This window comes from Anolis sagrei, chromosome 6 (genome assembly GCF_037176765.1).
Source record: "Anolis sagrei isolate rAnoSag1 chromosome 6, rAnoSag1.mat, whole genome shotgun sequence".
NCBI classification, from domain to species: domain Eukaryota; kingdom Metazoa; phylum Chordata; class Lepidosauria; order Squamata; family Dactyloidae; genus Anolis; species Anolis sagrei.
Window position 1 is genome coordinate 80,978,927 of NC_090026.1, and position 20,576 is coordinate 80,999,502.

A 20,576-nucleotide genomic window follows, 5' to 3' on the forward strand; every position below is an offset into this window, starting at 1 on the left:
AGCATCGATCTTCCTTCGCTCAGCCTTCCCTAAGGTCCAGCTCTCACATCCGTAGGTGACTACAGGGAATACCATGGCTTTGACTAGGCGGATCTTTGTTGCAAGTCTGATGTCTCTACTCTTCACTATTTTATCGAGACTGGACATTGCTCTCCTCCCAAGAAGTAAGCGTCTTCTGATTTCCTGGCTACAGTCTGCATCTGCAGTAATCTTTGCACCTAGAAATACAAAGTCTGTCACGGCCTCCACGGTTTCTCCCTCTATTTTCCAGTTGTCAATCATTCTTGTTGCCATAATCTTGGTTTTTTTGACGTTTAGCTGCAACCCGGCTTTTGCGCTTTCTTCTTTCACCTTGATTAGAAGGCTCCTCAGCTCCTCCTCGCTTTCGGCCATCAGAGTGGTGTCATCTGCATATCTGAGGTTGTTAATGTTTCTTCCAGCAATTTTCACCCCAGCTTTGCATTCATCAAGCCCCGCACATCGCATGATGTGTTCTGCATACAAGTTAAAAAGGTTGGGTGAGAGTATGCAGCCTTGCCGTACGCCTTTCCCAATCTTAAACCAGTCTGTTGTTCCGTGGTCAGTTCTGACTGTTGCTACTTGGTCCTTGTACAGATTCCTCAGGAGAGAGACAAGGTGGCTTGGTATGCCCATCCCACCAAGAACTTGCCACAATTTATTATGATCCACACAGTCAAAGGCTTTAGAATAGTCAATGAAGCAGAAGTAGATGTTTTTCTGAAACTCCCTGCCTTTCTCCATTATCCAGCGGATATTGGCAATCTGGTCTCTCGTTCCTCTGCCTTTTCTAAACCCAGCTTGAACATCTGGCAACTCTCGCTCCATGTATTGCTGGAGTCTTCCTTGCAGGATCTTGAGCATTACCTTACTGGCATGAGAAATAAGGGCAACTGTACGGAAGTTTGAGCAGTCTTTCGCATTTCCCTTTTTTGGTATGGGGATATAAGTTGATTTTTTCCAGTCTGATGGCCATTCTTGTGTTTTCCATATTTGCTGGCAAATGGCATGCATCACCTTGACAGCATCATCTTTTAAGATTTTAAACAGTTCAGCTGGGATCCCATCATCTCCTGCTGCCTTGTTGTTAGCAATGCTTCTTAAGGCCCATTCAACCTCACTCCTCAGGATGTCTGGTTCTAATTCATTCACCACACCGTCAAAGCTATCCTCGATATTGTTATCCTTCCTATACAGATCTTCTGTATAGTCTCGCCACCTTCTCTTGATCTCTTCAGCTTCTGTTAGGTCCCTGCCATCTTTGTTTCTTATCATACCAATTTTTGCCTGAAATTTACCTCCAATGTTTCTAATTTTCTGGAAGAGGTCTCTTGTCCTTCCTATTCTGTTGTCTTCTTCCACTTCTATGCATTGCTTATTTAAAAATAGTTCCTTATCTCTTCTGGCTAACCTCTGGAATTGCGCATTTAACTGGGCATATCTCCCCTTTTCACTGTTTCCTTTTGCTTTCCTCCTTTCTTGGGCTACTTCCAGTGTCTCAGCAGACAACCATTTTGCCTTTTTCGTTTTCTTTTTCTTTGGAACGTACTTTGTTGCCGCCTCCTGAACAATGTCGCGGACTTCTGTCCATAGTTCTTCTGGGACTCTGTTTACTAAATCTAGTCCTTCAAATCTGTTCTTCACTTCCACTGTATATTCGCTAGGAATGTTAGTGAGATCATATCTAACTGGTCTGTGTATTTTCCCTGATCTCTTTAGTTTTATTCTAAATTGGGCAATAAGAAGTTCGTGATCTGAGCTACAGTCAGCCCCAGGTCTTGTTTTCACCGACTGGATGGATGTCCGCCACCTTTGGCTGCAAAGGATGTAGTCAATCTGATTTCGGTGTTGACCATCTGGTGAGGTCCATGTATAAAGCCGTCTTTTAGGTTGTTGGAAGAGAGTATTCGTTATACACAGCGAGTTTTCCTGGCAGAATTCTATCAGCCTGCGTCCCGCTTCATTTTGTTCTCCCAGACCATGCTTGCCTGTGATCCCAGTTGTCATTTGACTTCCCACCTTGGCATTCCAGTCTCCTGTAATGAAAATAATGTCTCTTTTTGGTGTATTATCCAGTAGGTCCTGCAGATCCTCATAGAACTGATCTACTTCTGCTTCTTTAGCAGCTGTGGTTGGGGCGTATATTTGGATCACTGTGATGTTGAAAGGCTTTCCTTGCACTCGAATTGAGATCATTCTGTCATTTTTTGGGTTGTACCCAAGCACCGCTTTAGCAAATTTCTTATTAATTATGAAGGCTACTCCATTTCTTCGATGTTCCTCTTGTCCGCAGTAGTAGATCTGGTGGTCATCTGATGTGAAGTGGCCCATTCCAGTCCATTTCAGTTCGCTGACCCCCAGAATGTCTATCTTTAGTCTTGACATCTCACCAATAACAACATCCAATTTGCCCTGGCTCATAGATCTTACATTCCAGGTTCCTATGGTGTGTTGATCTTTAGAGCATCGGATTCGTCGTTCGCCTCCAGTACCGTCGGCCGCTAGCCTTCCTTTCGGCTTTGAGCTAGCTGCGTCATCACATCTGGGGCTAGTTGAACTTATCCTCTGCTCCTCCCCAGTAGCATTTTGGCCATCTTCCGACCTGGGAGTCCCATCTTCCAATGGCATACCGACATATCTCTGGTTGTACTGGTCCATTTAGTTTTCTTGGCAAGGATACTGGAGTGGTTTGCCATTGCCTTCCCCAGGGATCACGCTTGGTCTGACCTCTCTGCCACAACCGTCCCGTCTTGGGTGGCCCTTCACGGTTTCGCTCATGACATCATTGAGGTGCTCAAGCTCCAGCGCCCCGACAAGGCGGTGATCCTTTGCTGGTAGTTCTACTTAATTTAGGGGCGTAAAACAGTACTTAGCATTCTTGAAATAGAATTCAGTCCATATAAGAAAGAACAGTGTGAGTGCACAAGCCTTGCATTGTATCTCTTGTGTCCTTTGAAGCAGGTGCTACTCCCTTTTGGGCAATCAGGTGCCGTAGCAAGAGTGGGGGTACTTATCCAGTAGATTTGTATTCATGAGGCCTTTCTCTGTATTTTCGTAACCCCGTTTCATTACAGTTGTTTGAATAATAAGGTTTGTGTGTTTCTTTCTTCAGGTATCACAAGTACATACAGTAAACAGTATGTCTTCATATCCAATGGAAATAAAATATGGACGCTAATGTTCTCTCAGAACCTTTCACAGAAAACTCCACTTGTTCTTCTCCATGGGTTTGGAGGTGGTGTTGGACTCTGGGCTCTGAACTTTGAAGATCTTTGTGAAAATAGGACTGTGTATGCATTTGATCTCTTGGGATTTGGACGCAGTAGTAGGCCACAGTTTGATACTGATGCTGAAGTAGCAGAAAATCAATTTGTAGAATCTATTGAAGAATGGCGACGGAAAATGGGATTGGACAGAATGATTTTACTTGGACATAACCTGGGTGGATTCCTGGCAGCAGCTTACTCACTGAAATACCCATCAAGGTATCTGAAACTAATAAGTAAACTGAAGAGCTGTTTTTGTAGTTTGTATAAGTTTCATTAGAGACATTTCCAATTGTGTTATGTGGTATGTTCTTTTCCAGTGCTCTTTAAATGTAACAAAGTACATTATGTTTGCCAATTTGCCACCACATCTTTAATTCTTTGTTCTCTCACGGTATACTTATCTGCCCATATGTCCAGTCTGCTTCCACCACTGCTCTTACACATGAACATATCAGGGCAGAGTTGTTTAAGTATTTCTGGGAAGTGGGTATGTTGCAAATGTTCAGTAAGATAACATACAGGACTTTCCAAGTAATCATACTTTTTTATTTTGTATATTCAGATAGTGAGTTGAGTTAAAGTTTAATGAATAGAGTGGAATTTTTGTTGTAATTGTAAAACTATGCAGCTAGCTAATTACTATAACAAACTGCAAAACTAAATCAGAAAAACACCAACAACACATGCCTAGATAGACACTCACAAGCTACATTGACAAATGAAGAGACAGACACAGAAACAAACCTATAAACTTCACGCTCACTCTCTGATGGTTTTTATCTCTTATTATCCTACTTCCTTTAGATCAGTGGTTCTCAACCTGTGGGTCCCCAGATGTTTTGGCCTTCAACTCCCAGAAATCCTAACAGCTGGTAAACTGGCTGGGATTTCTGGGAGTTCTAGGCCAAAACACCTGGGGACCCACAGGTTGAGAACCACTGCTTTAGATAATATAACACATTTCTATTTTTGGTAACACTCTTCTAATTCATAAATCCTACAGTTGACGTTTGCCCCCAATGTTGTTGTTAAAAAGTGATCAACAAGCCCCAGTCTTTCTTGAAGTTGATCAAAGATTTCTCCTTAATCAATAGTCAGTTTATCCACCACAGCCAATTTGTAGATCTTTGTCAACCATTATTCTTGCTACAGTTTTTTTTCAGATATTGTAGTAATATTTCAAATTTCTTTCTAGATGATCATCCAACATTCCCAACAAATAAACGCCTGGTTTCATCATGAATTTAACCTTAACCTGTATTTTAATCCAGTATTTTTGGGTCTTTCTGTAAGACCACCACATATGATAAAATGTCCCAACCTTATGCTCACTATCCAACATTTGCTAGAGCTGCCTTTATACATTTTTCAGAGCTTCTCCAGTATCAAATATCACCTGTACATCATCATCAGAATTTTATTTCAGATCATTACTTGAAGTAAACTTTAAAACTCTTTGTCCACACGTTCTCTCATTGTTCAAATTGGATTTGTGTACCTATATTTAAGTCCATTTAACCATACAATTTTTCACTTCTTGTGAAATGAGCAGAACTTGTTTATCATTATTAATATTAGTCCAGATGAATTTAACGAGGCATACTTAAGATAGACCAATATTGGGTTTTGTTCTTTCTCTTTAAAGATGGCAGTTTTATCATTGTTCTTATGTGCGCAGAGCAACTGTATGGAATGCATTCAGACACTCCATTAAAGTGACCAAACTATGTTTTGGCATGTCAGAAATAAACACCAGTGAGTCCCAGGTCCTTACACTCTCTCTTTACTTCTTATATGGTATTGGTTCCCAACCTTTTTTTTTTAACCAGGGACCACTTGACCAGGGACCACTTTCCAACATTAGTACCATTAGTACCAAAAGAGTTACAAATTGGTTTTTGGTTAACTTTAGATTCGGTTGCTTAATTGGGGTGCTGATTCAGAAAATTGCATTGGATAGACCACATCAGCTCTGGTTTCTGATACAGAACATATGCCATCCAGTAGTTGCTCATTTGGCTTTTAAGCTGTTTTATTTCAGCTAAATTATTGTTCATATTAATCACAGTGAAAATGGAGCAAAAGTGGATGTGTACCACATAGAAACCTTCTGTCTACTGTGGTTAATTCACATAATACAAACTACTGTACCTGCTAGTGGCAAGAAATATTTCCTATAAACTGCCTTTTTTCAAACTGGGAAAAATACAATCTTTGGTTCTTATTCCTAAAACGCGGGGGGGGGGGGGGGGCTTTGAAACCAGCTCTCTACAAGCATATATACTGTATATTATCAGGTTGGTATCTGGACATCTTCATTAAAAACATAGGAAGCTCTGTTTTATCCATGAATTTGGTTCAACTATTCTAGATATTGGCAGTATTTTCTCTAGGGTTTAATCAGGGGTCTTTCCCAGTTCTTCCTAGAGCAGTGTTTCTCAACCTGGGGGTCAGGACCCCTGAGGGGGGTCACAAGGGGGTGTCAGAGGGGTCACCAAAGACCATCAGAAAACACAGTATTTTCTGTTGGTTAGGAGGGTTCTGTGTGGGAAGTTTGGCCCAATTCTATCATTGGTGGGGTTCAGAATGCTCCTTGATTGTAGGTGAACTATAAATCCCAGTATCTACAACTCCCAAATGTCAAAGTCTATTTTCCCCAAACCCCACCAGTGTTCACATTTGGGCATATTGAGTATCCGTGCCAAGTTTGGTCCAGATCCATCATTGTTTGAGCCCACAGTGCTCTCTGGATGTAGGCAAACTACAACTCCCGAAATCAAGGTCAATGCCCACCAAACCCTTCCAGTATTTTCTGTCATGGGAGTTCTCTGTGCCAACTTTGGTTCAATTCCATTGTCGGTGGGGTTCAGAATGCTCTTTGTTTACATGTTAACTATAAATCCCAGCAACTATAACTCCCAAATGACAAAATCAATTCACCCCCCGCCAACCCCACCAGTATACAAATTTGGCCATACTGGGTATTGTGCCAAATTTGCTCCAGTGAATGAAAATACATCCTGCAGATCATTATTTACATGGTGATTCATAATGTTAGCGTTATGGTTGGGGGTCACCACAACATGAGGAACTGTATTAAGGGGTCGCGGATATTAGGAAGGTTGAGAACCACTGTCCTAGAGATATCAGGGATCAAGCTGAGAATTTCTGCATGCAAAACATGTGTTTATAGATGAGTTCCAGAAAGAGTTGTTAGATTAATCCATTGTGTTATATGTCAACATGCACTTCTTTGGAAGTTCAAATGGAACATTATAATTGTTTTTTTTTCCTAAGAAAACAAACAAATCCAGTTAAAAAGATTCCTCAATCTAAGTTGGTATGTTAATCATGTGACCTTGTGATGCTGAACTGCAACACACCGTTTTCTTGTGCTGGCTAGTAACTTGCAGACCAACCATTGATCTTTCAATGAACAGTGAGGAATGTTGTTGCAATCCAAACAGTTGAAGAGTGCCATAAATTCCACCTCGATCTAAAAACCAGTAGGCTGCTAAATTGAGAGAGACTGGAGTATGAAAGACAAATATTTGTAAAATTAGTAATCAAAAAAGTATATACCCAAGAATCAAAAAAGGTTAGTTGATTTTATTGGCCAACCAACCATTTGCTACCACTAGGATTCCCTGTCCCCTATCTCTTCTGGAATCAAAGAGAGAAACATCTTCCTGTTCCTGACTACCACAGAGGTGGAGTTAAGAAGAGGATTGTTTGTCCCTCCTGTCTGATTGAGTGCTTCAATCTTGGGAGGCTGAAGTTTGTTACAGCACTGCATTTGTGTGCAGCAAAAGTTAACCCAAGCTTGTGCAAAGTAGAAGTGATATGGTCCATTTCCTTCTCTTTGTCTGCAGGTTCTGATGAAGCCTGGGGATATGTGGCTCACCCAAATCTGACCTCTTTCTCTGCTGTCATAAAAGGGGTGGAGAGCATAGTTCCTGATCTTTGTACATTCTGTTCATTTTTCTGCAGAATGAATAAGCTTAAAAGAGGAATCAATTGAGGAGCAAGACTGATCTTGTTCTTACGTGTAACAGAACACACATCTCAGTTGTTTTGAGATTCCACATGTGAAAGTATCTGGAATACAATGTTCTTATGCTTATTGAAATATATTTCTGACAGATTTTTTTTAGTACAATAGATATGAATTATGATCTGTGATATGAATTCAGGTGTTCTTACACAGAATACCTTTCAAACGCTTGAGTTGTTCCTAGAAAAAGAACATGTGAGTCATCTTTATTGCCTGTAACACTGCTGTGTTAAGATGAAATGTGCCCCCCCATAATTACAATAATCACATTTGGACATAATGTTAAAACATGGTTTCACACCATGTAAATGAACCAAATTGAACTTCATAGTTGAAAGGGGAATGCAGTCTCTTCTTTGAAGGCATCGTTGTTTCACCTGAATTAGGAACTGCAATTAATATTAACGGTTGTTAGTTTGAAACCAAACCTATGTTAAATATTGCGAGTTACTGTAATCCTTTGTACTCATCAGTTTTATGATGCACTGGTGCTCCGTGAACTGGAGCGTAAGATGGGTGTAAGCTCTTACAAATGTTTTACACAGTGCAGTGAGAGCCTTTGCAATAAGATACGGTATAATTAGAATCTTTCTTTTACTAACTAAAATTTGATCATGCTGTAGATATAGCTGTAGCTAAATAGAATTGATACAGCATGAAGTAACCAGGTTTTTCTCTGTTTGGAGTAGGAATAATAAAACCATTTCCTCCAAAGACTGAAGGAAAAACATAATGTAGCAAAAGCTGGTTCTTAGAGATGATGTATACTTTTCCTTTTGACAGATTTTCTAACTTTTATACCCACAGAGCAAAGCATCTAATATTAGTGGAACCATGGGGATTTCCAGAAAGACCTTCTAGTGCTGAACATGAAAGGGCTATTCCAATCTGGATCAAAGCACTTGGAGCAGTTTTGAGTCCATTTAATCCATTGGCTGGTCTCAGGATAGCAGGACCGTTTGGTGAGTGCTTGCTAATATATAGTTTTGTGGCCTCATCACCTTGTTAATCAGTTCTGGAATTGTTATTGGTCATCTTTGTTTGCAAGTAGTAGTACACTAACCATAGGCTCACTAAAGAATACATGGGATTCTGTGCAAGCATGTGAGCAGATTATATATTCTTCCTCTGTGCCAACCTAGAACTGCTGCAGTCCTTTGTAGGAGAAATCAGAACTCTTCATCCTTTTTTTTGCCATCTTTATCAAGTTAATTACTTTTAAAGATTTGTTTATATGCCTGCATTAAGTGTCTTATTAAGTAGTTATAACAAATATTGCCCTTTCTTTTCCCCATACTCTTTTCTCCCTCTTCCAGACATAGGTTTTTGAAAAGCTTTCAGGGTAAAACAGCATGAATGATTAGAAGTTAAAATTGGCTTATTAGCCACTATACAACAGAAATGGTGTATTGTTATGAGATGTGAACTGTGTCTTATTCTATCCATGACAAGCAAAATATAAATTGTAGAGTCATGAGACATTGTATTTGAAATCTAATTTAATCAAAACTGTCTCTAAATATTTTATTTTGGAAATTGTCCTTTTTCTTTTCCTGTTTGTTGTTTTTCATACCTCTGTCAACCAAAGAAAATTCATATAATTGCACATAATTGTAAAATCCCATGTCTTTTAAATGAGCATGAAACGTCTTGACTTTAGTGGATTTCAGAACTTCAACAATATCTACTTTGACAGTGGCAAAATAGATACTTAACTAGTTCTTGGTAGGTTAGAAAAAAAGCTTCCTTCTGTTTTCTGTTTAAGAGGTTGTCAGGAGCTTTGGTTCGACATTTTGCACTTCAGCTTCTGGAATCTGTCATTATTGACTATACTGATAGAGGCTTTTGGGAACGGAACTTCTCCTAATAGTGGCTCACTGTAACCAGTCACATCTTTTATTTTGTCTGTTATCAAATGTTGTGAAGTGTGGGTGTAGAGTCATAATGTTGTAGAAAGAGACATCTAAGCTGGTGGGTGAAATTTTTCTCTGTCCATTTTTGGCAGCCTTGCTCATCACTTACTTGAGCTTAAAATGCCCGATAATGCCTTATAGTATAAGGTACCTTGTTTCATCTCTGTGGACACTGAAATGAATTATATACTACCGTTACTGCATATTTTGAAAACTCTCATTTAGAGCACAATTGGGAATTTTATTTCTGTATTTTTTGTCATATGACAGGATTGAGTCTTGTACAGCGTATTAGGCCAGACTTCAAAAGAAAGTATTCTTCCATGTTTGATGATGATACAGTTACTGAATATATCTACCACTGTAATGTGCAGTCACCAAGGTAAGCTTAAGTAAGCAACATCCTTTAAACTGTAAACTAACAGTGAGCTGCTTTTCTGGGTATGGATTTTTATATAGCATGCATACATAGAAGGAAAGTGTGAGCTAAAACAATGAAGTTGGGAACCACTGCCATAGACCATGAGTGAGGAATGTGTGGATCTCTAGATGTTGTTGACCTGAAGTTGCCACCAGCCCTAAGAAGCTTATCAAATAGGGAATGTTTATGGAAGATACTATCGAGGAGCTTCTGGAGTGGCACATATTCCTCACCTCTGCTATAGAAGGAGGTGGTAAGCTAGGCATAAAGAACACAAAACAGCAGTCTCATACAATTTGGAAAGTCAATTGAAATCGGAGCTGTTGTGACAAGAATCCGTGGCCTTTGCAAATTGCTTTATCCAATTTGGTAATTGTCCTGCAATTTCCAGGCAAACTGCTGACTGCTGTAGTTTACTGATTCATAAACACCTTTGCAGAAGCATACGAGAAGCTCGGCCTCTCATTGAACATGGAGAAAACCAAACTGCTCTTCATCAGTCACGAGCAATCCCCCAGCAATGCCAGTCAATCTGTCTGCAATGCCAGAAATACAGCTTAATAGTGTAACATTAAAAAATGTTGACAATTTCTGCTACCTTGGCAGCCACCTCTCCACAAAAGTCAACATTGATACTGAAATACAGTCTCACCTGAACTCTGCAAGTGCAGCATTCTTCCAAATGAAGCAAGAGTGTTTGAGGACCAGGACATCCGTAGGGATACCAAGGTGCTTGTTTATAAAGCTGTTGTCCTCCCAACCCTGTTATATGCCTGCGAAACGTGGACGTCACACTCAACTCCTGGAACAATTCCATCAGCATTGCTTCTGAAAAATCCTGAAAATCTCTTGGGAAGACAATGTCAGCGTGCTGAAAGAAGCAAAGATTACCAGCTTTGAACTGATGATCCTCCACCATCAACTCCACTGGACTAGCCACGTCATCCATATGTCCGATCACCGTCTCCCAAAACAGCTACTATACTCCCAATTCAAGAACAGGAAACGTAACATTGGTGAATGGGAAATGTAACGTTGGTGGACAGGAAAAGAGATTTAAAGATGGGCTTAAAGCCAATCTTAAAAACCGTGGCATAGATAGCAACAACTGGGAAGCCCTGTCCCTTAAGCGCTCTAACTGGAGGTCAGCTGTGACCAGCAGTGCTGTGGAATTCAAAGAGACACAAATGGAGGGTGAAAGGGAGAAACATGCCAAGAGAAAGACACATCAAGCCAACCCTGACTGGAACCGCCTTCCACTTAGAAACTGATGTCCTCACTGTGGGAGAATATGTGGATCAAGAATAGGACTCCACAACCACCTATGGACCCACCACCAAGACACTTCACTTTGGAGGACCATCATCCTTGAGCTAAGGAGGATCACCTAATTAAGTGGTTCATAAAACACCAAATGGTTTGGACTCTTTACACATCAGCAGCAGCTTCATTTCATCAGCTTTGTCATAAAAATGCTGTCTTGACGGTGCCAGCTCTGAAAAGCAAAGGCACATAATAAAAATCTTTGGTGGGTACTCCAATATGCAAAACTTCATTTAATACTTCATTTATGTAATGTAGGTCCTACCTTTCTTCTGACATGAGATGCAATGTGCTTTCTTTAGCATGCTATCAAAATCTAAACAGTGCCTTTCAGACATAGCAAATTTTCTGTTTAATGGCCATTAACAGAGAGAAAAATGCACACGGGTCTTATAAAATCTTTGTCCTACTAAATGGATTGCACAATTAGTCTGATTCTCTAATGCAGCCCCATGTCCCAGTTTCAGTCCCTCTTGTATCGCAACGTCCTGAAAGACCATTGTGATCAAGCTGTACTTTGGAGATACACAGCAAATTGTTTGTATAAGTGAACTTCATTGTGCGTTGTCACAACTAGTAGAATCATGTGTCTCACTAACTTCACTGTGCCTTTTACTTGGAATCAATTTTAATATTTTATCCTGAAATGAAAACTCAGTAATGCATATAATTACATATGGATCAAGATATCTGTCATTGTATTATGCATTGTTTTATCAGTGGCCTTCTTAATAATAATAATAATAATAATAATAATAATAATACTTTATTTGTACCCCGCTACCATCTCCCGAGGGACTCGGTGCGGCTTACATGAGGCCGAGCCCACAATACAACAATAACAATAACAGCAATAATACAAAAACAATACAAAAAGTCATAGCAATAAGCAATTCTTCTTCATACATTTTCCCTGTTAGGTAGTTCTGTATGTAATTTAAAATGTATAAAGTCCAGAATGTATAAAGCCAGGAGTCCTGTGTACACTAACCAAAATTTCTATTTTCATATATTTTAAGTGGCGAAACAGCTTTCAAGAACATGACAGTTCCATATGGATGGGCAAAAAGGCCAATGCTGCAGCGAATTGCCCATATGCACAAAGACATTCCTATCACTGTGATTTATGGAGCACGGTCGTGTATAGATGGCAATTCGGGGACCACGATCCAGTCTCTGCGACCGAATTCTTATGTCAAAACAATAGTAAGTGGGACATTCTAGCCATTTTGTGGATGGACGATATATATTGCTTCCTTTCCCTATGTGTTTGAATGACAGCTTTAAGATTTCACGTAAATAAAGACAACATCTTCAAGAATGTGACTGATAGTGACAGTTGTATATTTCAGCTCTGACTCATATCTACAGAGTTATAAATGCAGAGGTACCCCAAGGGCCATCTAGTGTAAACCGTTGTCACTACAAGAACCCATTGCTACAGCAGTTGCTGTCTAACTTCTATTTTTAAAAATCTAGTGAATCAATGCCTCCCTCCACCCTAGTCTGAACTGGCCTATTCCACTGTCAAAAGGGTATTATTCCCAGAAGATAATGATTAAATCTACCCATTATTACCTTTAAATATTTTCTGACACTGTACAATTGCTTCTGCATGTGTCTGGCATAAGCATGAAAGGTAATACTTGTCAACACAGATTAAGATTTATTCAGAATTATATTTGTCCTTCCCAAAATACCATTCGAACAAAGAGTACTAATAAATGCACCCCCCTTCTCCTGGCTTGAATGTGTGATTGAGATCAGCATGTATGCCTTAACTCTTAGAAATCTGTAACAATACACTGTCAGCAACATCAACTGAGTCCAGACAGTGTGCCACTTTAAGGGCAGGAATGTTTAACCACTTGACTCAGGAAAGGATTTACAACGATTATGGCATACAGAAATTTGTGCATGACTGTTGTGTGGCAGTGTAGACTTAGATGATAAAGGAGCGTGAAAAGCAACAGGTCATTTACTTCAGTCCGAATCCAAAAATGATCCTACCTAGAGAAGACCCATTGAAGTGAAAGGCATTTTTTGATCACAACTAATATAAGTTCTGTTAATTTCAGTGAGCCTACTCAGTTGAGGGATATAACATTAGATTTAGTCTTTGAGTGAGGATCATGTGGTCCTTTAAATGTTGTGCTGTCAGTCAAAGCAGTCTTAGCCAGTGTAGCCATTGATGAGGAATATTGCTAATTGCAGTCCAACGGCATCTATGATTCTTGCTCCAGCTAAGTCCATGGCATCATGAAAGCATTACAACTGTACCATACTTGCACTGGTATTATAAGTCTGAACTAAATTGTATTTGATAGCACATTTTATCATAGAATTGCAAACAAAAATAACATTTCAGGACTGTTTTGTTTACCAACTGTTCTGTGTTATCCTATATAATTTACATCAGTTTGCATATCTTTGTAATGGTTGCCTTAAGTTTTTGTTGGGCCTCTTCCAGCAGAATGAATATGGGCACTGGGCTTTTTCAAATCCATTTTAGTCACTTCATTGCTTATGTAAAAGAACATAATTTTCTTGTAAATCTTAAATGGATGTTTTGTTTTTTCTCCCCTTCCCTTGCACAGGCTATCCTTGGTGCAGGTCATTATGTTTATGCTGATCAGCCAGAGGACTTCAACCAGAAAGTAAAAGAGATATGCAATTCCGTGGACTAATAGGATTTTGTTATTGTGAATGAGAGCCACAATTACAATTCAAATCAACACTTTGGTAGTATAATATGAACGTTAAAATTTACTGATTTTTTAAAAATAGATTTTGTTTCCACCATTTCTTTCAAATGTTTGCACACTTTAAACCATGCAGTGCCTTTTGCGGGAATTAGGGAGATGTTAAAAAAAAATGTACATTTTAGTTTGATGCTGTCCTTTATATATTTAGATAAAAGATTTGTAACTATGTATGCTCAACACTACATTTTAAAACTGGATTCTTAACCATTGATTCTGAAAAATGTAGAGCATTAAAATTCCTTTAATATATATTCTTACAAAATTGTGAATGAAATTTCAGTTTGTTTTCTTCTGCTTCCATATATTGCAATCTCTTTGATCTCTTTTAAAAATTTAAAAATACTTTACATTTGTTTTTCTTTTATGTCAGACTATCTTTACATTTTGTTGTACCTTATGAAGTGGTCCTTGCCAAAATAATCAACATTGGTAAACAGCCAGAAAAAGCAAACGTAACAAGAGTTAAAAAAAGACGGAGTAATGCTGATTTTTTTTTGCCCCCTGAATTGGAATGTTGGTTGTTCATTCCAGTAACTATTGTTGTATGTTCAATTTCCTTAGGGATTTAATTCTGTAAGATGTTAACGTTTTAAAGACATATACAAGTCCTGTGGATTTGAAGACTAAATACCTTCAGAGTTGTATAACCTATTCATTTGGTGACAAAGTTATTGCAAGATCTATTGCAAACTCTAATTTTTGCATGTTGTTAATCCATATTTAATGCTGGGACAACATAGTCTCTGTGATATTTGTAATGCTTGGATGAATATTTGTTTGGGTTTTTTAAAAAAAACACTGGAAGAAAAGCTTACTCTGTCAAGTCCCAGGTTTTCTCAAAGAAGGCATCTTAGATTGAGTAATAATCAAAAAATAAATCAAGAAACCTAAGATGTTTTTGATATAAAATGTGTGATTTTATGCTTTTTTGTTGAAAAAAATAAGAGTTTTTTAGGCTTTTGTTTTTAAGAGAAGTGAATTTGTTATCAACCTAAAGGTAAACTGAGTGGTTTATAAACAAAATAATTTATTGGTTATATATAGTAACTTACTGGTCAGCCTTTGAATGCTGAAAATAACTACTGAATCTTTGCTATTTCTTACTAATTATTGAAGATGAGTTATTTTGCTATCTCTTGAAAATGCAGTCTCAGGCAGCATTTCAAAAATGGGAAGTGTTTCCTCTGCAAGTGAGATATACTATTTTGGTGCTGTTGTAATTTGAACAGTCACTGTAACAATAGTGTAAAATGTATGCTAAATATTGGCAATATTGTGCAGTTCAGCACTGCATAGTAAAGACCTATGTTTGGAATTAAAATGCAGAACTGTGTATTTCTTTAGTATGTGAATCTGTTAAGGAATTGCATAGTTAGAGAGAACATTCTCATTCTCTTACAAAAAAATAGTTTCACAATCATCAGTTTGGGTTTGTCAGCAGTTCAAAATTTGTATAACATACAAAAGGCTGAGTAGCACAAATTCCTCTTCAGTACATTCTTGAGGCACAATCAATTATTGTTTTTGGCTGCCACAATGTTGTGAGTCCCACATTGATATATTAAAGAGAAACAGCACGAGTAGAGGTAGACAACATGTAATCCTCTACATAAGGACTTTCCAAACTCTGTGTTGCAACACATTAATGTGTCAGCTGCAGTGTGTAAATCTCTGGGTATGTGAAATGAGCAATAAATAATATATTGTAAATTTATATAAGTGAAAGGTTTTCATGAGATATGTTGTATCCCCATACATTTTGATATTACAATTTATGGATGTGTCCCTATGTCTTACAAGAGATTGGTTTAACCTCTGGTTTGTTAGTAAAACTGAATCACTGGGCCGCAAAATAATGTATGTCTACAAAGGATGTCATCAATTGGAAATGTTTGGAAAGCTCTTCTCTAGATATTGTTGGACTATAACTCCCATTTGTTCAAGCTGGCATAGCTAATAACGAGGGATAATGTGAGGTGTAGGTTCACAACATCTGAACAGCTACAAGATACTCATCCTGAACTACCAATGCCAGATGTAAACAAGTTTTCGTTTTACTCTTCTGAGTAAATTTTCTGGCGAATAGCTGCTGCTTATATGTTTTGTACAGTTAAAAAATGTCTTATATAATTGGTGGGGCTAATGAGTAATCACATATAAGTGCTTTGATTTCTGGTTTGCATGGACTTCATGAATAGCAAAGAACTGAATGAGGCTTGTCTACCACATTAGCATTTCCGGGGTCTTTCAATGACTTTTATAAAGGTACTTTCTGGGAACATAGTTATTTGTTTTTGATTCCTGACTAGAAGTAAAATGAGAGATCTGTGATCAGTATTTTATGTTTCCAGAAGTTTAAAGTTAACAATCTGCAGTGGGGTGAGTGGGTGGAGAATTAGATTATGAACACAATTCTGGAAAGAGGTGTCTAACTTCTCCCCTAACATGTGGTGTTCTATTAATCTAAATGCCCATCTTGAAACACAGTTTGCCCTACACACATATATAAATGTACCTCTTCATTTTCCCTGCAAGAAACAAAAGAACCCATGAGGTGGGGAAGAGGGATATAGATTGGTGAAAGACATGAAAATGGAGAAGATTAAATGTTCTTTCTAGTTCAACCCCTTTAATCCAATTTAGATTCCCTGTGGCTGCTTCAGACAAAAATATGTATATAGGAAATGACAGTCATTGTTCTTTTGCTTAACATTCAGCCCCCACCTCCCTTGGTACTCTTTATTACCTTCTGCCGCTTTCTATGCTGCATTCCAGCAAGGTGATTTACAAGTAAATATTAAAAATCTGCTCTAGGTGAAAAAATACAAGCTGCCAACTCAGTGACAGGTTATACTGACAAATCCCTCAACCATTGAACTTTATCGTGTGCTAAAATAGTGTCATATTCAAAATCTTTGCTGTGATCAAACTGATTTGAATCACGTTGTCTATGAGCCACCTCTTTAAGAGATTGCCTACATTGAATATTAACTGATTATGACACAACCAAGCTAAGCATAATCAATTTCAAAGCTTTACAGTTTTAAAGCTTTAACAGGGCATGAGAAATGGGAGGTTTGTTGAGCTGCTGATTGAGCAACCTGGTTGATGAGTCAAGTAGGCACAAATAATACTATGAAACCGGCGTCACCTACAGTGAACTGGCATGCCAACTCATTTCTCAAATTCTTGGCATGTCTATTCCAATTACCATAGGTCGGTTGTTTATCAAATAGTTGGCATGTCAGTCTAGTATGAATGACTCAGTTTTAAAAGCGTATCTCGAAGTATTGTCATAGTGATATAAGTATTCACAATAAATCTTTACCAATTTAAACTAATCTTCCTGAAAACTGTATTATTGGAGGCTTTCACGGCCAGAATCACTGGAGTATTGTTTGGTTTCTGGGCTGTATGGCCATGTTCTAGCAGCATTTTCTCCTGACATTTCATCTGCATTTGTGGCTGGAATCTTCAGATCATAAAAACGGTTTGTTCTTTATATATCAGAAAAATACACTTCCTTGGGGCCCGATGGTGCAAACTCAGTTCCCTAAGATCACTGCTCAGGCTTTTAATATCAAGAAATTGACAACCTGCTTATATTACATGAGCTGGGCTGATGGGTCGCAAGTTGTACAAAGCCTGTCAAAGGGGAAATTTATTGCATCATAACATGTTTATAAGAACAGTCACAAAATTGTGATCTTGCTCACCTCAGCATGGCCTTTCTTTATAAATAATTAAAGATCAAAGCTAAGATTCTGAAGCTATAAATTGTGAATGATATAAACTATAGTTAGCTATATAATTGGGCTGGCCTCCAGTAAGCAACATAAAATTACCCCAGCATATGTAATTTTATTGGTTGTGGGTGGACGAATTCAGCATTTCCATTTACTAAAATTTCCACAATTCACATTCCTGTTTCTCAGTTGTGCCCCCCACCCAGCCGGGAGAAGATTGGATGATGCCATCCTTTAGGATCTGAAGAGATCAAGGATAATGCTTCTTTGTTCTTGTGGGCATCTACAGGAACAGAGCCAGCTGATTGTCTTTCTATTCCCTGTCCTTGCCACCGAATCCCAGAGTAGCAGTTAACCAGGTGCACACAGATAGTTCAAGCATGCAGGGAGGAAGGACAACATACACCAATGGTGGGCAGAACTTTAGAATCCACAACTGATATGCCTTTGTTTTGTTGTTCCTGTCCTTTGTGATTTTACTGCACTTTTTGGTGGTGTAAATGTTTGTTTTTTACTCAATGCTCTTTTGCCAGCCAACAGAGTGGTGGTCATATACCACTGGTTAGTGTTACAATAGTACCTGCAATAAATTCTAGTCTGCACTGTGCCATGAAACCCACTGGCTAGTCACTCTTTTTCCAGCCTGATAGGTTTATCATGAATAGGGAAGAAGATAGCCTGTAAGATATACAATTTCTCCCCAGAACCCATGGGATCGGTACATCACATGTCAGCATCTGACAATGTAGGCCCTTCCTAGGAATTTCTGAGGTCCACCAAATGGGTTTATGGTATGCTTCAGCCAGAGATGACTATAGAGTTGCTAGCTACTTCATTTCAATAGGTTTTGCTATTACCTATGGTCTCCTGTTTCCATTTTAAGTTCAGGAATGTGTACCCAGATACCGTGCTGTACTGGTCTCATTAGATAAAATGTGGAATCTAAATGTAAAAGAAAGGCAAGCAATATCCAATGATTGATGCATGGTGAGAAATGTAAATGCCAGCTATGTTTTGCAAACAGGAGCTATGGCCTAGGGTAGGGGTCCTCAGATTTTTTAAACAGAGGGCCAGGTCACAGTCGTTCAAACTGTTGGAGGACCGGATTATAATTTGAAAAAAAAATGAATTCCTATGCACACAACACATATCTTATTTGTAGTGCAAAAAAAAAAAACCCACTTTAATTAAAATGAAGAACAATTTTAACAAATATAAACTTATGGGTATTTCAATGGGAAGTGTGGACCTGCTTTTGGCTGATGAGATAGAATTGTTGTTGTTGTGTGCTTTCAAGTCATTTCAGGCTTAGGATGACCCTGAGTGAGGGCCGGGTAAATGACCTTGAAGGGCCGTATCCAGCCCCCAGGCCTTAATTTGAAGACCTCTGGCCTAGGGCAACCGTGGGCAAACTTCAGCCCTCCAGGTGTTTTATTTTTACAGGAAATTGTGCATTTTGTGCAAAAAATCCAACCCTCATGTCTTTGTACAAAATAAATTTTCACAAGTGTCTCAATATATGGGGAAAAAACCCAGTGAAAATGCACAAAAGGTCTTGTTATAGCCATAAAAGGGAATAAAACTTTTGAATCGAGTATTGAATGCTAGGATTGAATAAGAAAAAATATATTTGTGATGCCGTTTGATGTAGTTGTACCCCAGCAAGATGTTTCTACAGTGCTACACTATAGGATGGCGTCCCAAAACAGCAGCATTCCATGATAGCTTTCCCAAAAATAGGAAAAGAGAGGATTATCAAGAGGAGAAAATCTGATTGTGATGCATCAACTTTTGTAGATACATAAGCTTTAACTGAACACAGTTTCTTTCCTGTGCCACACTGATTCATCAGATTTTGATTCTGGTTTGGTAAAGAGAAGGTTTTCTCCTGTTTCTGTCACAGGAAACTGTTCGATGTTAAGCTGTTTCCTTCTGCGTCTCAGGGGATGTATCATTTTTCAAAGGACTGTATGAATACTAATCTCCTCTGCTTCCCCAGAGCAGCTCTGCATTTCCTCTTCGCTTTGTCTGCTAAAGCTGCGAACAAGAAATGACAGGGGAAGTTAATTCTTCCGCCACTTCTGGGTGAATCTGACAAAACTGTGTGTCTTCTTTGAGAGGCAGCCACCGAGGATACAAAAAAGAACACCTGGAGTTTATTACTGGAGAGTCAGAGAAGCAACCATTTCGGGAGTCAAGACACGGGCCTCCTTTGCAGATATAGAAATATTGGCACTCAGTGTATTAAATGAAGGTTCCAGCTGCATTTAAATCAACATTTTAACAAAACAAAACAAAAACAAGAGGAATATTTGTCGCTAAAAAGTGGAGCTGTACACATGAGCCATTTTATAATTCATGTAAGGACCAGCTGCTTGTCGGCTTGTTTGCTCCAGCAGAAATACTATTGTTTTTAATTTTTTTCCTTCTGAAATAAATTCATGATTACAGTTGTGACTTCCTTTCTCTGAAAAATATTGACTGTTTACCCCGTAACATTACACAGTAAAGAGTTTAAAATTATTTTAGTGAGAGAACATTATCCATTCTGGTAGTTCAAGATTTTTCAGTTTTACCAAAATAAGAATTATAGCTTCACCATCAGCATATGGAAACATGCTTTTGACTAACTAAACACAGAGCTATAGCTCAGAATAAAAATACGTGATTTAAACCGTTTGAATGGAACTTTCCGCAAACTAAATATTTACCAATCATTTTAGGCCTATTGTCCCACATAGACCATTACTTTTGTTGTTTATTCGTTGAGTCACTTCCGACTCTTCGTGACCTCATGGATCAGCCCACGCCAGAGCTCCCTGTCAGCCGTCACCATCCCAAGCTCCTTCAGAGTCAAGCCAGTCACTTCAAGCATACCATCCTTCTTCTTGCCCTTGGTCAGCCCCCCTTTCCTTCAATTTTCCCCAGCATCACTGTCTTCTCTAAGCTTTCCTGTCTTCTCATGATGTGGCCAAAGTACTTCATCTTTACCTCTAATATCTTTCCCTCTAATGAGCAGTCAGGCTTTATTTCCTGAAGTGTTGACTGGTTGGATCTTCTGGCGGTC

General features: G+C 38.7%; 1 protein-coding gene across 1 annotated transcript in view; it reads left to right on the forward strand.

The window, feature by feature from the left end:
• Positions 1 to 15,084, forward strand: part of ABHD5 (abhydrolase domain containing 5, lysophosphatidic acid acyltransferase) — a 31,787-nt gene extending 16,703 nt beyond the window's left edge. The window contains exons 3-7 of the mRNA XM_060781858.2: positions 3,131 to 3,503; positions 8,149 to 8,303; positions 9,525 to 9,636; positions 12,018 to 12,204; positions 13,596 to 15,084. Of these exons, the coding sequence (XP_060637841.2) occupies positions 3,131 to 3,503; positions 8,149 to 8,303; positions 9,525 to 9,636; positions 12,018 to 12,204; positions 13,596 to 13,685 (917 nt within the window). The 3' untranslated portion in view covers positions 13,686 to 15,084. The remainder of the gene's footprint in view (positions 1 to 3,130; positions 3,504 to 8,148; positions 8,304 to 9,524; positions 9,637 to 12,017; positions 12,205 to 13,595) is intronic.
• Positions 15,085 to 20,576: the final 5,492 nt, after the last annotated feature.